This window comes from Chanos chanos, chromosome 9 (assembly GCF_902362185.1).
Source record: "Chanos chanos chromosome 9, fChaCha1.1, whole genome shotgun sequence".
In the NCBI taxonomy this organism is placed as follows: domain Eukaryota; kingdom Metazoa; phylum Chordata; class Actinopteri; order Gonorynchiformes; family Chanidae; genus Chanos; species Chanos chanos.
The window spans coordinates 8,124,151-8,136,169 of NC_044503.1; the positions used below are offsets into that span (position 1 = coordinate 8,124,151).

The 12,019-nt window shown below is 45.1% G+C and overlaps 1 protein-coding gene across 1 annotated transcript; it reads left to right on the forward strand.

The window, feature by feature from the left end:
- The first annotated feature begins 1,844 nt into the window (after window positions 1-1,844).
- On the forward strand, window positions 1,845-11,050 carry mllt1a (MLLT1 super elongation complex subunit a). Its single transcript, XM_030784899.1, has 13 exons — window positions 1,845-1,865; window positions 4,674-4,854; window positions 5,088-5,170; window positions 5,900-6,043; window positions 6,640-6,765; window positions 7,494-7,597; window positions 7,634-8,171; window positions 8,463-8,556; window positions 9,055-9,166; window positions 9,639-9,738; window positions 9,970-10,038; window positions 10,537-10,608; window positions 10,914-11,050. Exons 1-13 carry the CDS (start codon window positions 1,854-1,856, stop codon window positions 11,040-11,042), a joined length of 1,764 nt encoding a protein of 587 aa, XP_030640759.1. The 5' UTR covers window positions 1,845-1,853; the 3' UTR covers window positions 11,043-11,050.
- The last annotated feature ends 969 nt before the right edge of the window (window positions 11,051-12,019 follow it).

Here is a 12,019-nt window from a genome sequence, read left to right on the forward strand (position 1 = left end):
TTTATTTATACTAGCTCCACCTACTGGTCATCTAAAGGCATGCACACTAATACATACGGAACACCAAAGACTTCAGTGCTGGTAATGCACCAGATGACTGTCTTGTCCCAGTGGGGAACGACAGTATTTTTATTTTTTTTTTTTTTTTGCCATTCATACCATTTAAAATCTCACACAAATCAAATTCCAGAATTTTTCCGAGAGTAGCTGGTACTTTCTTAATAGAGTACACCTTAACCGCTCTGCCCATCCTCAGTAATATGGAAACCTTTGAACCTCTTACAAATATGGTTAATGTTAAATCATTATCAGAGACAAAAGCAGTGAAGAAAAATTAAAAGGGCGGCGAAAGAGTTTTCGGTTAATGCGATTTGACAAACAGGAAAGGAGCTCGACTTTGATTAAACGCAGACACATCAGAAGGTACCGCGTCTGTTACTAATTGTGGACAGAAGTGGTAAAAAGGACCCCTACACACAGAGTTACTCTGTTCATTGGACATTAAAGGTTTATGAATATCATATCTATACACCCACACACTATCACGCCTTCCGGCTAAATGACTACCTGACGCCACTATACGACTCAAAGCTGCACAATACGGATATTGTGCTCTGTGCATTGTATGATTTTGCAAAGTGCTGATTTCAGAGCCATAGGTCAGTGTCAAAGGTTGATCTCCATCTGCTAGAGGTGTAATCCTCACGTTTCTTTTTGGTAATTCTGCGGTTGTGAAAAAACTTATCCATTAAATACATGAAATTTAAGCGAGTCACTGAAGACAACATAAATATTAAATGCTATCAAGGTTTTGTGCCATGCCCTGCAATACAAATACACACGATGAGCAAGTATATCTAATGAGATAAACTTTACGAGTTGCGATCTCTGGCAGAGGTAAGCAAGTCCCGCCTGCTAACTAAGGCAGTTCATTTAATGGTAAACATCTTAACCTATGCGCTACCTGATTGGATACAAAAGCTTTCTGTTGTGACTGCATGCCAAAGGTCTAGAAGGGAAGGTGAAGTTTTGTGAAGTGAGCGACAAAGAGACGCAGCGAATCACGAATATGGCAGAAGCTCAGCATAGAGTCCACCAAAATAAAAGTACAACACGGTTGCCCAGTGTCCATTCAAAAGTCGTGATAAGTGTGGTGTGAAAAATGAAGAACACTTCCAGGAAGATCGCTCCATTTTAAATGTGAACAGCCAACCAGTCTGCTTATTTCAGCTTCCTGTTGTTGGAGTGAAATTTAAATATTTTGCTAGCGGGGTCTGATCAATGATACAAAAAACAAAGCTTTTACCTTTCTTGCCGCTTTGTCTTTCAAATACCACGCTCTAAGACCATATTTAAAACTGTTATTAAAATTCACACAGTGCATAGATTAACTGGCACACTTTTATTTTAGTTGCAGATTAACTCGTGACATAATGCATTCAACTAAAATCACGACAAAGGACTTCATTCAATAACATTGCGCAAAAGTCAAGACTGCCTGTTGACTGGTTTTTGGCTTAACCATAAGCAGCAAGTAGTCCTGCTTTTTGACTTGACATTATATTCTTCATGTTCGTATGTGTTATGTATGTATATATGTATGTAACTATCTATCTCAGTAAAATCTCTACCAAACCACATAAACAGCTCTGTAGCTATTTTCTTTTATTTAGAAAAAATGCCCTTTCTGCAGCTCCCTTGGAAATGTGTAACTGTTGCTTAGTTCGCACTGCTGGGAGGGGAACTGTCTGGCTTCCGGTTTTTGGCTGGAATTGACACACAATGAGGAGTAGGGAGAAAGCGCACAAAACGCCGCTGTAAATAAACAGATCGACCATCAAGGCCAGAGAACCATGGAGAATCAGGTGACTGTAATTTGCATGTTTCCCTTGTTTTACTAACTTTTATGTCGGACTCTTGTTGGAAAATGCACATTCGGGACTGATTACGAACACTCCGTGCTTGTTAAAAGCAGCTTAAGCTAATGGAACCCATTCCTCTATCCCAGAGCTGTCTGGCGGAGCTAGCTAGACACTAGCCTCTGCTATATCGGTATTTAGTGAGATACCAGCTAGTGAGCTGGCTAATATGTTAGCCAGCTTATCTTGTTTGCTGTTTTAGGAATGAGCTTTTTTGCTTGACCATCAGGCACACAATGGATTATTTTTTTATGCTGACCTGTCCTGACTGATAAAATGACTTTACTTGTTATGCATGACAGAATAATCAAATAAAGTTAAGCTTGTTTAAGCTCATGCAAGTACAAGTGCAAACCAAGTCTCAATTTTGGTACCCGACATAATCAAGCGGCTTCAAGGCGCCGGTTGAAAGGTTTGCTCGACTCGGGTCTGGGCGGTGGGAGGGACAGAGGGAGGGGGTTGTGTTTAGCGGTGTATGAGGCTTGAAGCGGGAATCTGTCTCCTTACATGGCAAATAATTGCCCGTTTCCCTGCTCGATTCAGGAGCCCATGAGATTCGGAGCGACAAGAGATTATGATTTCTATTAACTGAGCTCATTAAGGTACTCGGTTGGAACATAGCTTTGAGTCAGTATTGCTTCCCATAGCAAACTGGATTGTGACTTTCTCATTGTGAGCGCTCTCCCCTCTTCATTGGTCTTGGTAGCTATGAAGTATTCAGGTTTGCAAATTTATGTTTAATTGCAAACTTGAATATTGCAAAAAGCTTTGTCGTTTGAGAAAGTATTTGTAATCCACGTTGGATATTTTGCAGCACGGCAAAAACAACGTCGTACTTGACTCACTTAAGTTATAGGCCAGCAAAAAACGTACAACTCAAAACTTGATTAATATGACCCTGACTAAGACTACATTATTAAAACGTTTGCATTTAGTATCTCATCAGTTTTTTGTTTTTTTAAATTTTTTTTCTTACACAAACGCATTAATCCTGGTATAACTTGATTTATCAGAGTCTTGCGTTCTCTTTCGAGCATGATGTGTAACTCCTTGTCCTTGATGGATGCCTCCGCACAATTTTATCTATGCTCAGAAAAACGTGCGATTGCCAAGATTTAACGTTCTGATGATTCCACTCAGTACATTTGCAGTAACTTTTTGATACGGCCGATTGACTATGCACGCTGTTTGTCTCGCAGCGCAGATAACGGGTTATTTTGGGCACAAACCGGCAGAGAGGCGCGTTCTGTTATTTTCAAACCCGCAGTCCTTTCTAAGTGATGTGTGATTTTGTTTTTTATATGAAAGCGTATGGAGAGAGCCCTTTAACTGCTGTTTTGAGTTGTGTATGGTACAGAGTGATGCGGGCGAGTCCGTGCTGGATGCTTCTCTTGCCCACATTCTGCAACCCTTCAGAAGTGGTATGTGGTGGTTCAAGGTGGGAGGTGCTGAGTACATTTGGCTACACTCTTTCATTTTGTCTGTCTGTTTCTCTTCAAAGCAGACGTTTTAGTCTTTTCCCCTTCCTCACACAACCATGGTCAGATGTGGGTTGACTGTGTACATAACATATCCCGGCAAAAGTCACGACATTAGCTTCAATTCTAGTCAGCGTCTTTTTTATCTCGCGTTCTCGAGTCCCCGTAGGTTCCGTTCATGATATTTAGCCTGTATTTGTTTATGAAAATCTCTTTGCTCGATGGGAGGACATAGTTTGAATGGAGGAAAAAAAAAATCTGTGTTTGATGAGATATGATCTGGGTCATTTTAATTCACTCAGAGTATTGTCAAGCTTCTGTTTGGCCTTAGGCGCTGATACATGACCAGTCGGTGGTAGCTGGGTATTAGAGACGGGCCTGCTGTGGGTATTCTGGTGTGTGACAGCATGGATCTTTATGGAGGCTGGCAGTGGGTGTGGTGACGCCTGGAGTTAAAAGTCATTGTAGAGACGGAATAGACAGGATGCCTGCCAAGCAGGGATTGTACCTCTCGAGTGCTAGACCAGCTCATCTCAATCCTGTTTCCTAATCCTACCCCCACCACCCCCCACCCCAGTCTCTACACACTCTCTCTCTCTTTCTCTCTCTCTCTCTCTCTCTCTCTCTCTCTCTCTCTCTCTCTCTCTCTCTCTCCTTTTCTTGCTGTTGGACATGGAGGGCCAAATCCAGGCATTCTTTTCAGGCTGTAGACTTTCAAAGCCTGCCTAGCTTGCCCCTCCTGCCCCCCCCCTACGAGACTGCCCCCCTCCGGCTTTTTTTTTTTTTTTCCTGGTGGATTCCCCTGATTGCTTTGGTTTCCGTTTTCAGCCTGTGTGGCCGTTTTAATGTAGGTCAGGATCCAAGACTTATAAGACCGGGCAGGTGCAGCCCACTCTCTGTTTGACCCGTTCGGCCTTTTTTTTCATCCTGTGACTCGGCCAGCGCAGAGGAAGTAAAGCTCGGTCTCCTCCTCCTCCTCCTCCTCCTCCTCCTCCTCCTCCTCCTCCACCCGTATGAACTGCCTGCAAACAAGGTTATAAAAGATTAACTGCTCACTTGATTATAAGACAACCTTGTGTGTGGTTTTACTGAATTGGGTATAGTCGAAATAAAATGTTTTTCAGCAGTATGACAGTGTGACTAGTTTTATGGTAGATGACTCATTCTCTCTCTTTCTCTCTCTCTTTCTCTCTCTCTCTCTCTCTTTCAATGTCTCTCTATGGCTATGTCTGTGTTTCTCGCTCTCTCGCTATCTCTCTCTTTTTCTCTGCCACAGTGCACAGTGCAGGTGAAGTTGGAGCTTGGTCACCGGGCCCAGCTGAGAAAGAAGGTGACGTCAGAGGGTTTCACTCACGACTGGATGGTGTTTGTGCGTGGGCCCGAGACGGGGGACATCCAGCATTTTGTGGATAAAGTCGTCTTCCGCCTTCACGAAAGCTTCCCCAAACCCAAGAGAGGCAAGTCTCACAAACACCGTGCATGCACGCGCGCGCGCACACACACACACACACACACACACACACACGTGTATCACGACACACAGCTCACACCGGATCACACTCCGAACTCGTCTTATTCTGTTTCTTCTGCAAATCCAAGGCTATCAGAGTTTGTACCTTTCTTGATCTAAAGTCACTCCAGTTTTCTTTCTGGTTTTAATTTTTTTTTTCTCTCTCTTTCTGGTTGGCAGTGTGCAAGGAGCCACCCTACAAAGTGGAGGAGTCGGGTTACGCAGGCTTTCTCATGCCCATAGAGGTGTACTTTAAAAACAAGGTGAGAACTCACCGTGTTCTGTTATCTGCCAACAAAACAAGCCATACGCTCCGTGCAGTATCCCCGAAGAATATGAGTTGTTATTTTAAAACATTATAGAGCAATAACAACCCGACTGTTACCCTTTTGTCGAGCTGGAATGTTTCTGCTGGTGTAAGTACATGAGTAAGCTGTACTGACATACAGGCATACATTGGCATCGCTATGGACACCGCTACTGAGGTGATTTGGTTGGCCGTGGTGAAGCGATTTGATTGGCTATAGACCCGGGTGGTCTAAAGCGAGTGGTGATTTTTAGCGCAGGGATTCTGAGCAGTTTGAAAACACGGCTTATCTTACGTTACATGAGGAGAAAAAAAAAAAAAAAAAGATTTGTTGACTTTTCTTCGGTCCTCATGTTTTTTTTTTTTTGTTTTTTTTTTGATGTGTGCAGAGGAATGAGAGGGTGTTCATGTTTAGTTCGGATTTCTGTGTCTTTCGAATTTAATCTTGTCTCGAATCTTCAGATCTAATCTGGTCTCAAATGTCTTCGCCGCTTTTTTTTTCCCCCCCCTCCTTCTGACATGGAATGCTTTTATCAGGTAGCGTGCGCCCCATGTTAAACCTGTGTTGACTTGAGGTAGAGGGTTTTTTTTTTTTGTTTTGTTTTTTTGGCTTGAAAGCACTGTTAGCTACCAAAAGGAACAGCTAAAGACTCTACACACTAACACAATGTGAAAATCAATACAGGAGGAGCCGAAAAAAGTGTGCTTCAGTTATGACCTGTTCCTGAACCTGGAGGGAAACCCCCCCGTCAATCACCTACGCTGCGAGAAGCTCACCTTCAACAACCCGACGCGAGATTTCAGACGGAAGCTGGTCAAAGCCGGAGGGGTGAGGAAGGGAAAAGGGTAGATATGGGTTGAAGACCGGGCGGTCCTGGTTTAGACAGGAGTGTACTCTTTCTTTAAAGGGTATTGAATGTGAGGGTCGGACGTCCTGGTCTGGTCTGTTCTGGTTTCTTAATCATGATGTGAAAAGCAAAAAAGCAATGTGTTGTTGAGTGCTTTATCTGATCAAATTATTAAAGTAAATAAATCTGATTGGTGCTACCTCAATGTGTAATTTACTCTCACGCCCCCACCCCCCCCAAAAAAAATTATCGTTAAATGCTTATGGGTTTATAGACCACTTGTATCTGTCTGTAGTTCAGTCTCTAACTGTCCTTCAGCTTTTTTCATGCATATGTATCTGATCTAATACTGAACTTAGCAACTACATTTCTGCTCTTTAATGGCCACATGCTTGGCTTATATTCAGCCTGTCTTGGAAGCTGTGTTGGATAAAAGCGTCTGCTAAATGAATAAACGTAATTCTAAGTCATGAATATGCTTTAGTCTCCAAATGTCCCTGCTCTATGCCGGCTAAGCGCTCTCTCTCTCTCTCTCTCTCTCTCTCTCTCTCTCTCTCTCTCTCTCTGTGACTAACAGGTTTTGGTGGTCCCGGAGGGTTCAGAAGCGGTCTCCAGGCCGAGTCCAGACTACCCAATGCTTCCAACCATCCCACTCTCTGCTTTCTCAGACCCCAAGAAGACAAAAACCTCCCACGGGTCCAAGGTCAGTGCGGTGGCCTCTTGCATGAAAAGTGCTGGCAAACGTTGGTAGCACCGCAGGGGCGGATTCTCCCGCGCTTAAACGAATCCTTAGCATTTCACCTCATTCCTGTTCTTCTCGCTTGTTTTTATCATCGCTATGTTTATTGGCCCTTGCTCACACTCGTTGTAATGTTAGGTCACATTTCCTTTGTGTGTGTAGGCAGACGTAAAGCAGATAAGAACTGTCTTTGATTGGGCGGTTTAGGGAGTTTGTTCTGTTTGTTCTTTTGGTCCGAGGGAGCGCCCGTCGCATGTTTTGCTTTCTTTGGCCGCGCGCTGCTGTTAAAGAGACTGGCTCTTTTTTTTTTTTTCCTTTCTTTCTTTCTTTCAAATCTCCACTCAAAATGTTTTTGAAGGGAAATCGAAAGTAGCTAATGGGATTCTGGATTGTTTGACCCCTTTGGAAAATCTTCCATGAATCATGAACTTAATTTCTGTCAACTTGAATCCAAGTTACTCCACGCGCTCTGTAATTGGGCCTTATTTAGTGTTGTTTCAAAAAAAATGTTAATGACAGTGGGAAATGATTTGATACGATGCATAATTAATCGGAAGCAGGTCTGATTTTGGCGTTATTGCTCTTGGCAATACCGCAGCTACCGGTATCTGCATGAAATTTGTAATGGGTTTTTGCATACGCTCGTTTTGTCGGAAAAAGTATTAATTTGTATCGTTGTTTCTTTTCTGCAGGAGCCCAGTAAAGAGGGAGGAGGTGGGAATAAAGGAGCCAAACCACACAAACTGACCAAGGAGCACAGAGAACGACCGCGGAAAGATTCGGAGAGCAAGGCAGCGTCCAAAGGAGACAACGATCGAGACGGTGGGGGGAGCAGCAAGGCCTCTTCTCGCGAACTCACCTCCTCCTCCTCCTCCTCCTCCAAAAAAACAGCCGAGATTAAAGTCAAAGAGGAGAATAAAGTTCTGCCCAAAGCTGCTTTTAAGGAGCCCAAACTCACGCTGAAGGAGGCCAAAATGGAGGGCATGTCTCCAAAAGGAGGAGGGGGAGCGGGGGGAGGAGGAGGAGGAGGAGGCGGCGGCGGGGGTGGAGGAGGCGGAGGACAACCCGAAACCAAAGCCCCCAGCAAACGCCCTTCCAACGCCGAGTCGCCGAAACCGAGCGTCAAGAAGCAGAAAAAAGGGAGCTCGGAGGGACCAAAGGGTTCGTCGGGAGGGGGTTTCTCCAGCACCTCCCCCCGCGTTTCCTCCACATCCTCCACCGCTCCCTCGACCTACACGGATAAGAAACCCCCCAAAGAAAAGGGTCGTTGGGTCAAGGGCAAGTCAGAGGCTCAGGAGGTCAAAGAGAGCAAGAAACCGCCGGAGTCAGATGACTCCAACTCCGAAGATGAGGCCTCCTCCAAATCCGAGGTCTACACCCACTCTGCCTGTTTTTTCGTAGCTTCATAAACCAATAAGAAGTATTTTAACCAGTAACGAAGTCATTTAAAATGGAAGTATTATCAGTTCAAATTCTGTCATGTCAGGGATAGCGTTGCAACTAGGACAAAGCTCAAATTTCTTTTTCAACCAGGACAAAAATAGATTCCACCAAAAGTTCCTCACACGCTGTTTATATACGACATTGACCCGAGTCTTTCTCTCTCTCTGTTTCTCTCCTCTCTCTTCCTCTCTCTTTTTTTTTTCCTCCACTCACAGCAGTCAGCTCCCTCCAGCCCCTCCAACTCCAGCTCTGACTCCAGCTCCGACTCCAGCTCTGACTCGGACTTTGAGCCCCTTCAGAAACAAGGCCAAGGTAGAGCCGTGTGTGTGTTTGTGTGTGTGAGAGAGAGAGAGAGAAAGAGAGAGATAGAGAGAGAGAGTTACTCAGGGAGTGGAGGGCAGCTAACATCAGACCAGCTTGGAGTATTTACTGACATGTTTGCCTGGTATTTTATGTAACTTGATTGACGCAAGTATTGACTTGCGGCTTCACTGCTCTGTTTCGTGAAAAGTTACTAGTTCAGTTACCAAACGCTCCACATTCATAGCTTAGTGTGGCTAAGTAAAAGAGATTTGAGTGAAATGATCTAAAATGGTGTTGTATGTCTTTCTGCTCCCTGTGTGACATGGTCCTTTAGTTGGAGTTGCGGAGTCTAGGAGATGCTTTGGGTCTTTTCACCCCCTGGCTTTTGTTCTCTCTCTGTGCATTGTACTGATGGCAGTGAATATAATTCTCAGAGAGGTTGGGATGACTGGCTGTTTGTCGCGGAACGTGACCCTGTGAATTCTCTATGACCTCTGCTCTCTGCAGGACCTCTGCGGACCATGGTGGAGGACCTGCAGTCTGAGGAGTCTGACGATGATGATAGCAGCTCTGAGGAAGAGACGCCGGTCAAGAACAACGTGCCCAATCGAGACTCCAGGTCAGCGCTCGCTCTCTTTCCGTTTTTATTGATTTTTATTGATCTTTCTCTCTTTTTCTCTCTCTCCCCCTCTGTTTCTCTCTGTCTCTGTCTCTCTGTCTATATGTCTCTCTGTCTCTCTCTCACTGTCATACACACATGTGTGCATGCACACGCACACACACACGCACGCCCTCTCTCACCCACATACATGCTTATTCACCGTCTGTCTTGCACACACACACACACACACCACACGTTTGCTCTCTTGCTCTACCTGATTCCTTGTCCACATCCTCAGGCCAAAGCAGAGAATTAATGTCTCTGTGTTTGGCGTGATTGAACGTTGAATAGAAACAGGAATGTGTTGACTTTGCATAGCGGTCCCTTCCTTCCGTCTCGTAGCTGCCAAATCCACTCCCTCCCTTAACCACTGAAAACAAAAGACGCTCTTTCTTTGGACTGACCTTTGCCCTCTCCACTCTTCTGCTAGATTGAGTTTGGACAGTGAGAGTGACAGCAGTGATGGTCCGCACCGCCCCATTCGAGACCCGCCCCCCCAGCCCCAGAAACACAATTCCTCCAATAACAAGGTGAGACCAGCAACTGCCAATCAATGTCCGATTAGTGTGTATGAGTATGTGTGTGTGTTTACAATTTCTAAAAAAAAATTTTTGTAATGAATCTGCATAGGCAGTATCAATATTCTTGGATTGTGTTGAAAACCAGTGTAAACCAATATCGCTCTAACTTTTCCTGCCTGACTTAACTGTCTCTCTCTCTCTCTCTTCTTTTTTCTTCCCTTTGCTCTTTCTTGTGGACAGTCCTCAGGCAGGAAGAGCCCGGAGCCTTGCCTGCGTCAGGAGAAGGTGTTGAAGAAGGGATACGACAAGGTAGGAAGGGTAAATCAGCTTTTTACTCTCATATTTCACGTGTTCTTCACCTCCACTTTTGTTCGTGAGAGAGACTCTACACATTCACAAGCGCATCTCAGTCTCTTCTGTAGGGTCTTTTTGTCCAAACGGGTCAACTGGAATGAGTTCGTTCAGAGGATCGTTACGTGAACTCAAACTGTATCATTTTTATTAAATGTCTCGTCCACTTGCGGGTGGCGCTCAAGGGACGAAGACGTTTTTATGACTGAAGTAACTGTCCTTGATCAGGCTTCGCAGCGAAAAAACGTTTTTTTTTTAACAAAAGATGAAAAAGTTGGCAGAAATACGGCATCTGAATGGGCCACAGGGGAGCCATGTCTTCTGTATTTGGTGTAACCGAGTTGTGAAATTGGACTGACGGCTGAAGCTGTTTAGTTAGCAGTCCCGTGTACACTGATGGGAATATCTCTCCTCTCCTCCCCTCTCTTCTCCTCTCCTCTCCTCTCCTCTCCTCAGGCCTACACAGAGGAGCTGGTAGACCTCCATCGCAGGCTCATGGCTCTGAGAGAAAGGAACATTTTACAGCAGGTGAGTGCGTGCGTGCGTGCGTGCGTGCGTGCGTGCGTGTGTATACACACGCCCGTATGTATGCGTGCGTGCATGCGTTTGTGTGCGTGTCTGTGAGACTGCCAGGCCGTTAATGTTTAGTGTATTGGTCAGGGTGAGAACATGCAGTGGCTACACTTGAAAACAGATGTGGTAAAAGTGTTGCATGTGAAAGCAGCTCATCTCAATTGGGTTTTAATAAATGTTGATAAGTCATGTGACTTTTTGTTTAGTTAACCCACATCCTGTTTGCCTCTAACACCATTTTTTGTTTCTTTGCCTTTTAGATTGTGAATCTCATTGAGGAGACCGGCCACTTCAATGTAACCAACACAACCTTTGACTTTGATCTGTTTTCACTGGATGAGTCGACTGTCCGTAAACTACAGAGCTACCTAGAAGCCACGGCCACGTGACAGGAAGTTGGTGAAGAGGGGGTGGGGCTTGCTCTCATTCGCTACTTTGACCATGCAATAGGGTTTTAAGGAACCATAGGAGAAAAACGAGAAGAAAACTTAAAACGGAGAAAAAGGAACAAAGTCACGCAAAAAAAAAAAAAAAAAAGTCACGCAAACTTATCATGATTTTTGAGGAAGAGATGAACAAAAGAGAGCAAGAAAGAAAGAGGAGAAAAGGCCGTTGAATACCATCAGTGTTTCAGGAGGACTGATAACACAGCTGTGCCACCGTCCCGTCGGACTGGATCGCTGACCGGGACAGAGCACCGGGCCAGCTCTGGCAAGGAGAGATTTCATATGATGTTTCTAATGTGTGCAGAACTGTGGAATGTGAGCCCCCCCCCCCCCCCCCCCCCCCCCCTTCCCCTCCCAAACTCAATAGCCCCTCACCCCCCCCACCGCCCACCCCCCATCTGACCACATACACTCACTGTGCACTACACTACCCCTGCTCCGGCTCTGCTGGAACTCCCGACTCACTGAAGCATCTTCCCTGTTCTGCTGCAAACGTGTACGTGTGTGTGTGTGTGTGTGTGTGTGTGTGTGTGTGAGAGAGAGAGAGAAAGATAGAGAGAGAGAGAGAGAGAAGTCTCTTGATGAAAAGGAAGTATCATATGATCAGTACAGTTGGGGCCAACTCTGTGTGAGTCTAGGGTGATAAAAACCGCCCGCCTGCGTGTGTACGTGTGTCTGGCCTGCACTGGTGTAACATTTGTCTCTACATCACCTTTTGGTATCTTTTTTTTTTTTTTTTTTTTTGTAATGAGCTGCAGCTTCCCTGTTCCCTTCTTGTACCCCCACCCTCACCCCCAACCCCCCTTTTTGGGATTTGGTTGTTAAAACATTGTTTAGCTGTTTGGGGACTGAGCGGTGGAGATCCACCTCTGAAATTTTGCCTTTAAATGTCTAGAGGACTAGTTCACTACAAGTAGCTG

Excerpts from the sequence above, each read along its gene's own strand:
- mllt1a (XM_030784899.1), top strand. Across the intron at positions 5,171-5,899 it reads AGGTGTACTTTAAAAACAAG|GAGGAGCCGAAAAAAGTGTG; the intron begins GTGAGAACTCAC and ends AAATCAATACAG. Across the intron at positions 9,167-9,638 it reads GTGCCCAATCGAGACTCCAG|ATTGAGTTTGGACAGTGAGA; the intron begins GTCAGCGCTCGC and ends CTCTTCTGCTAG.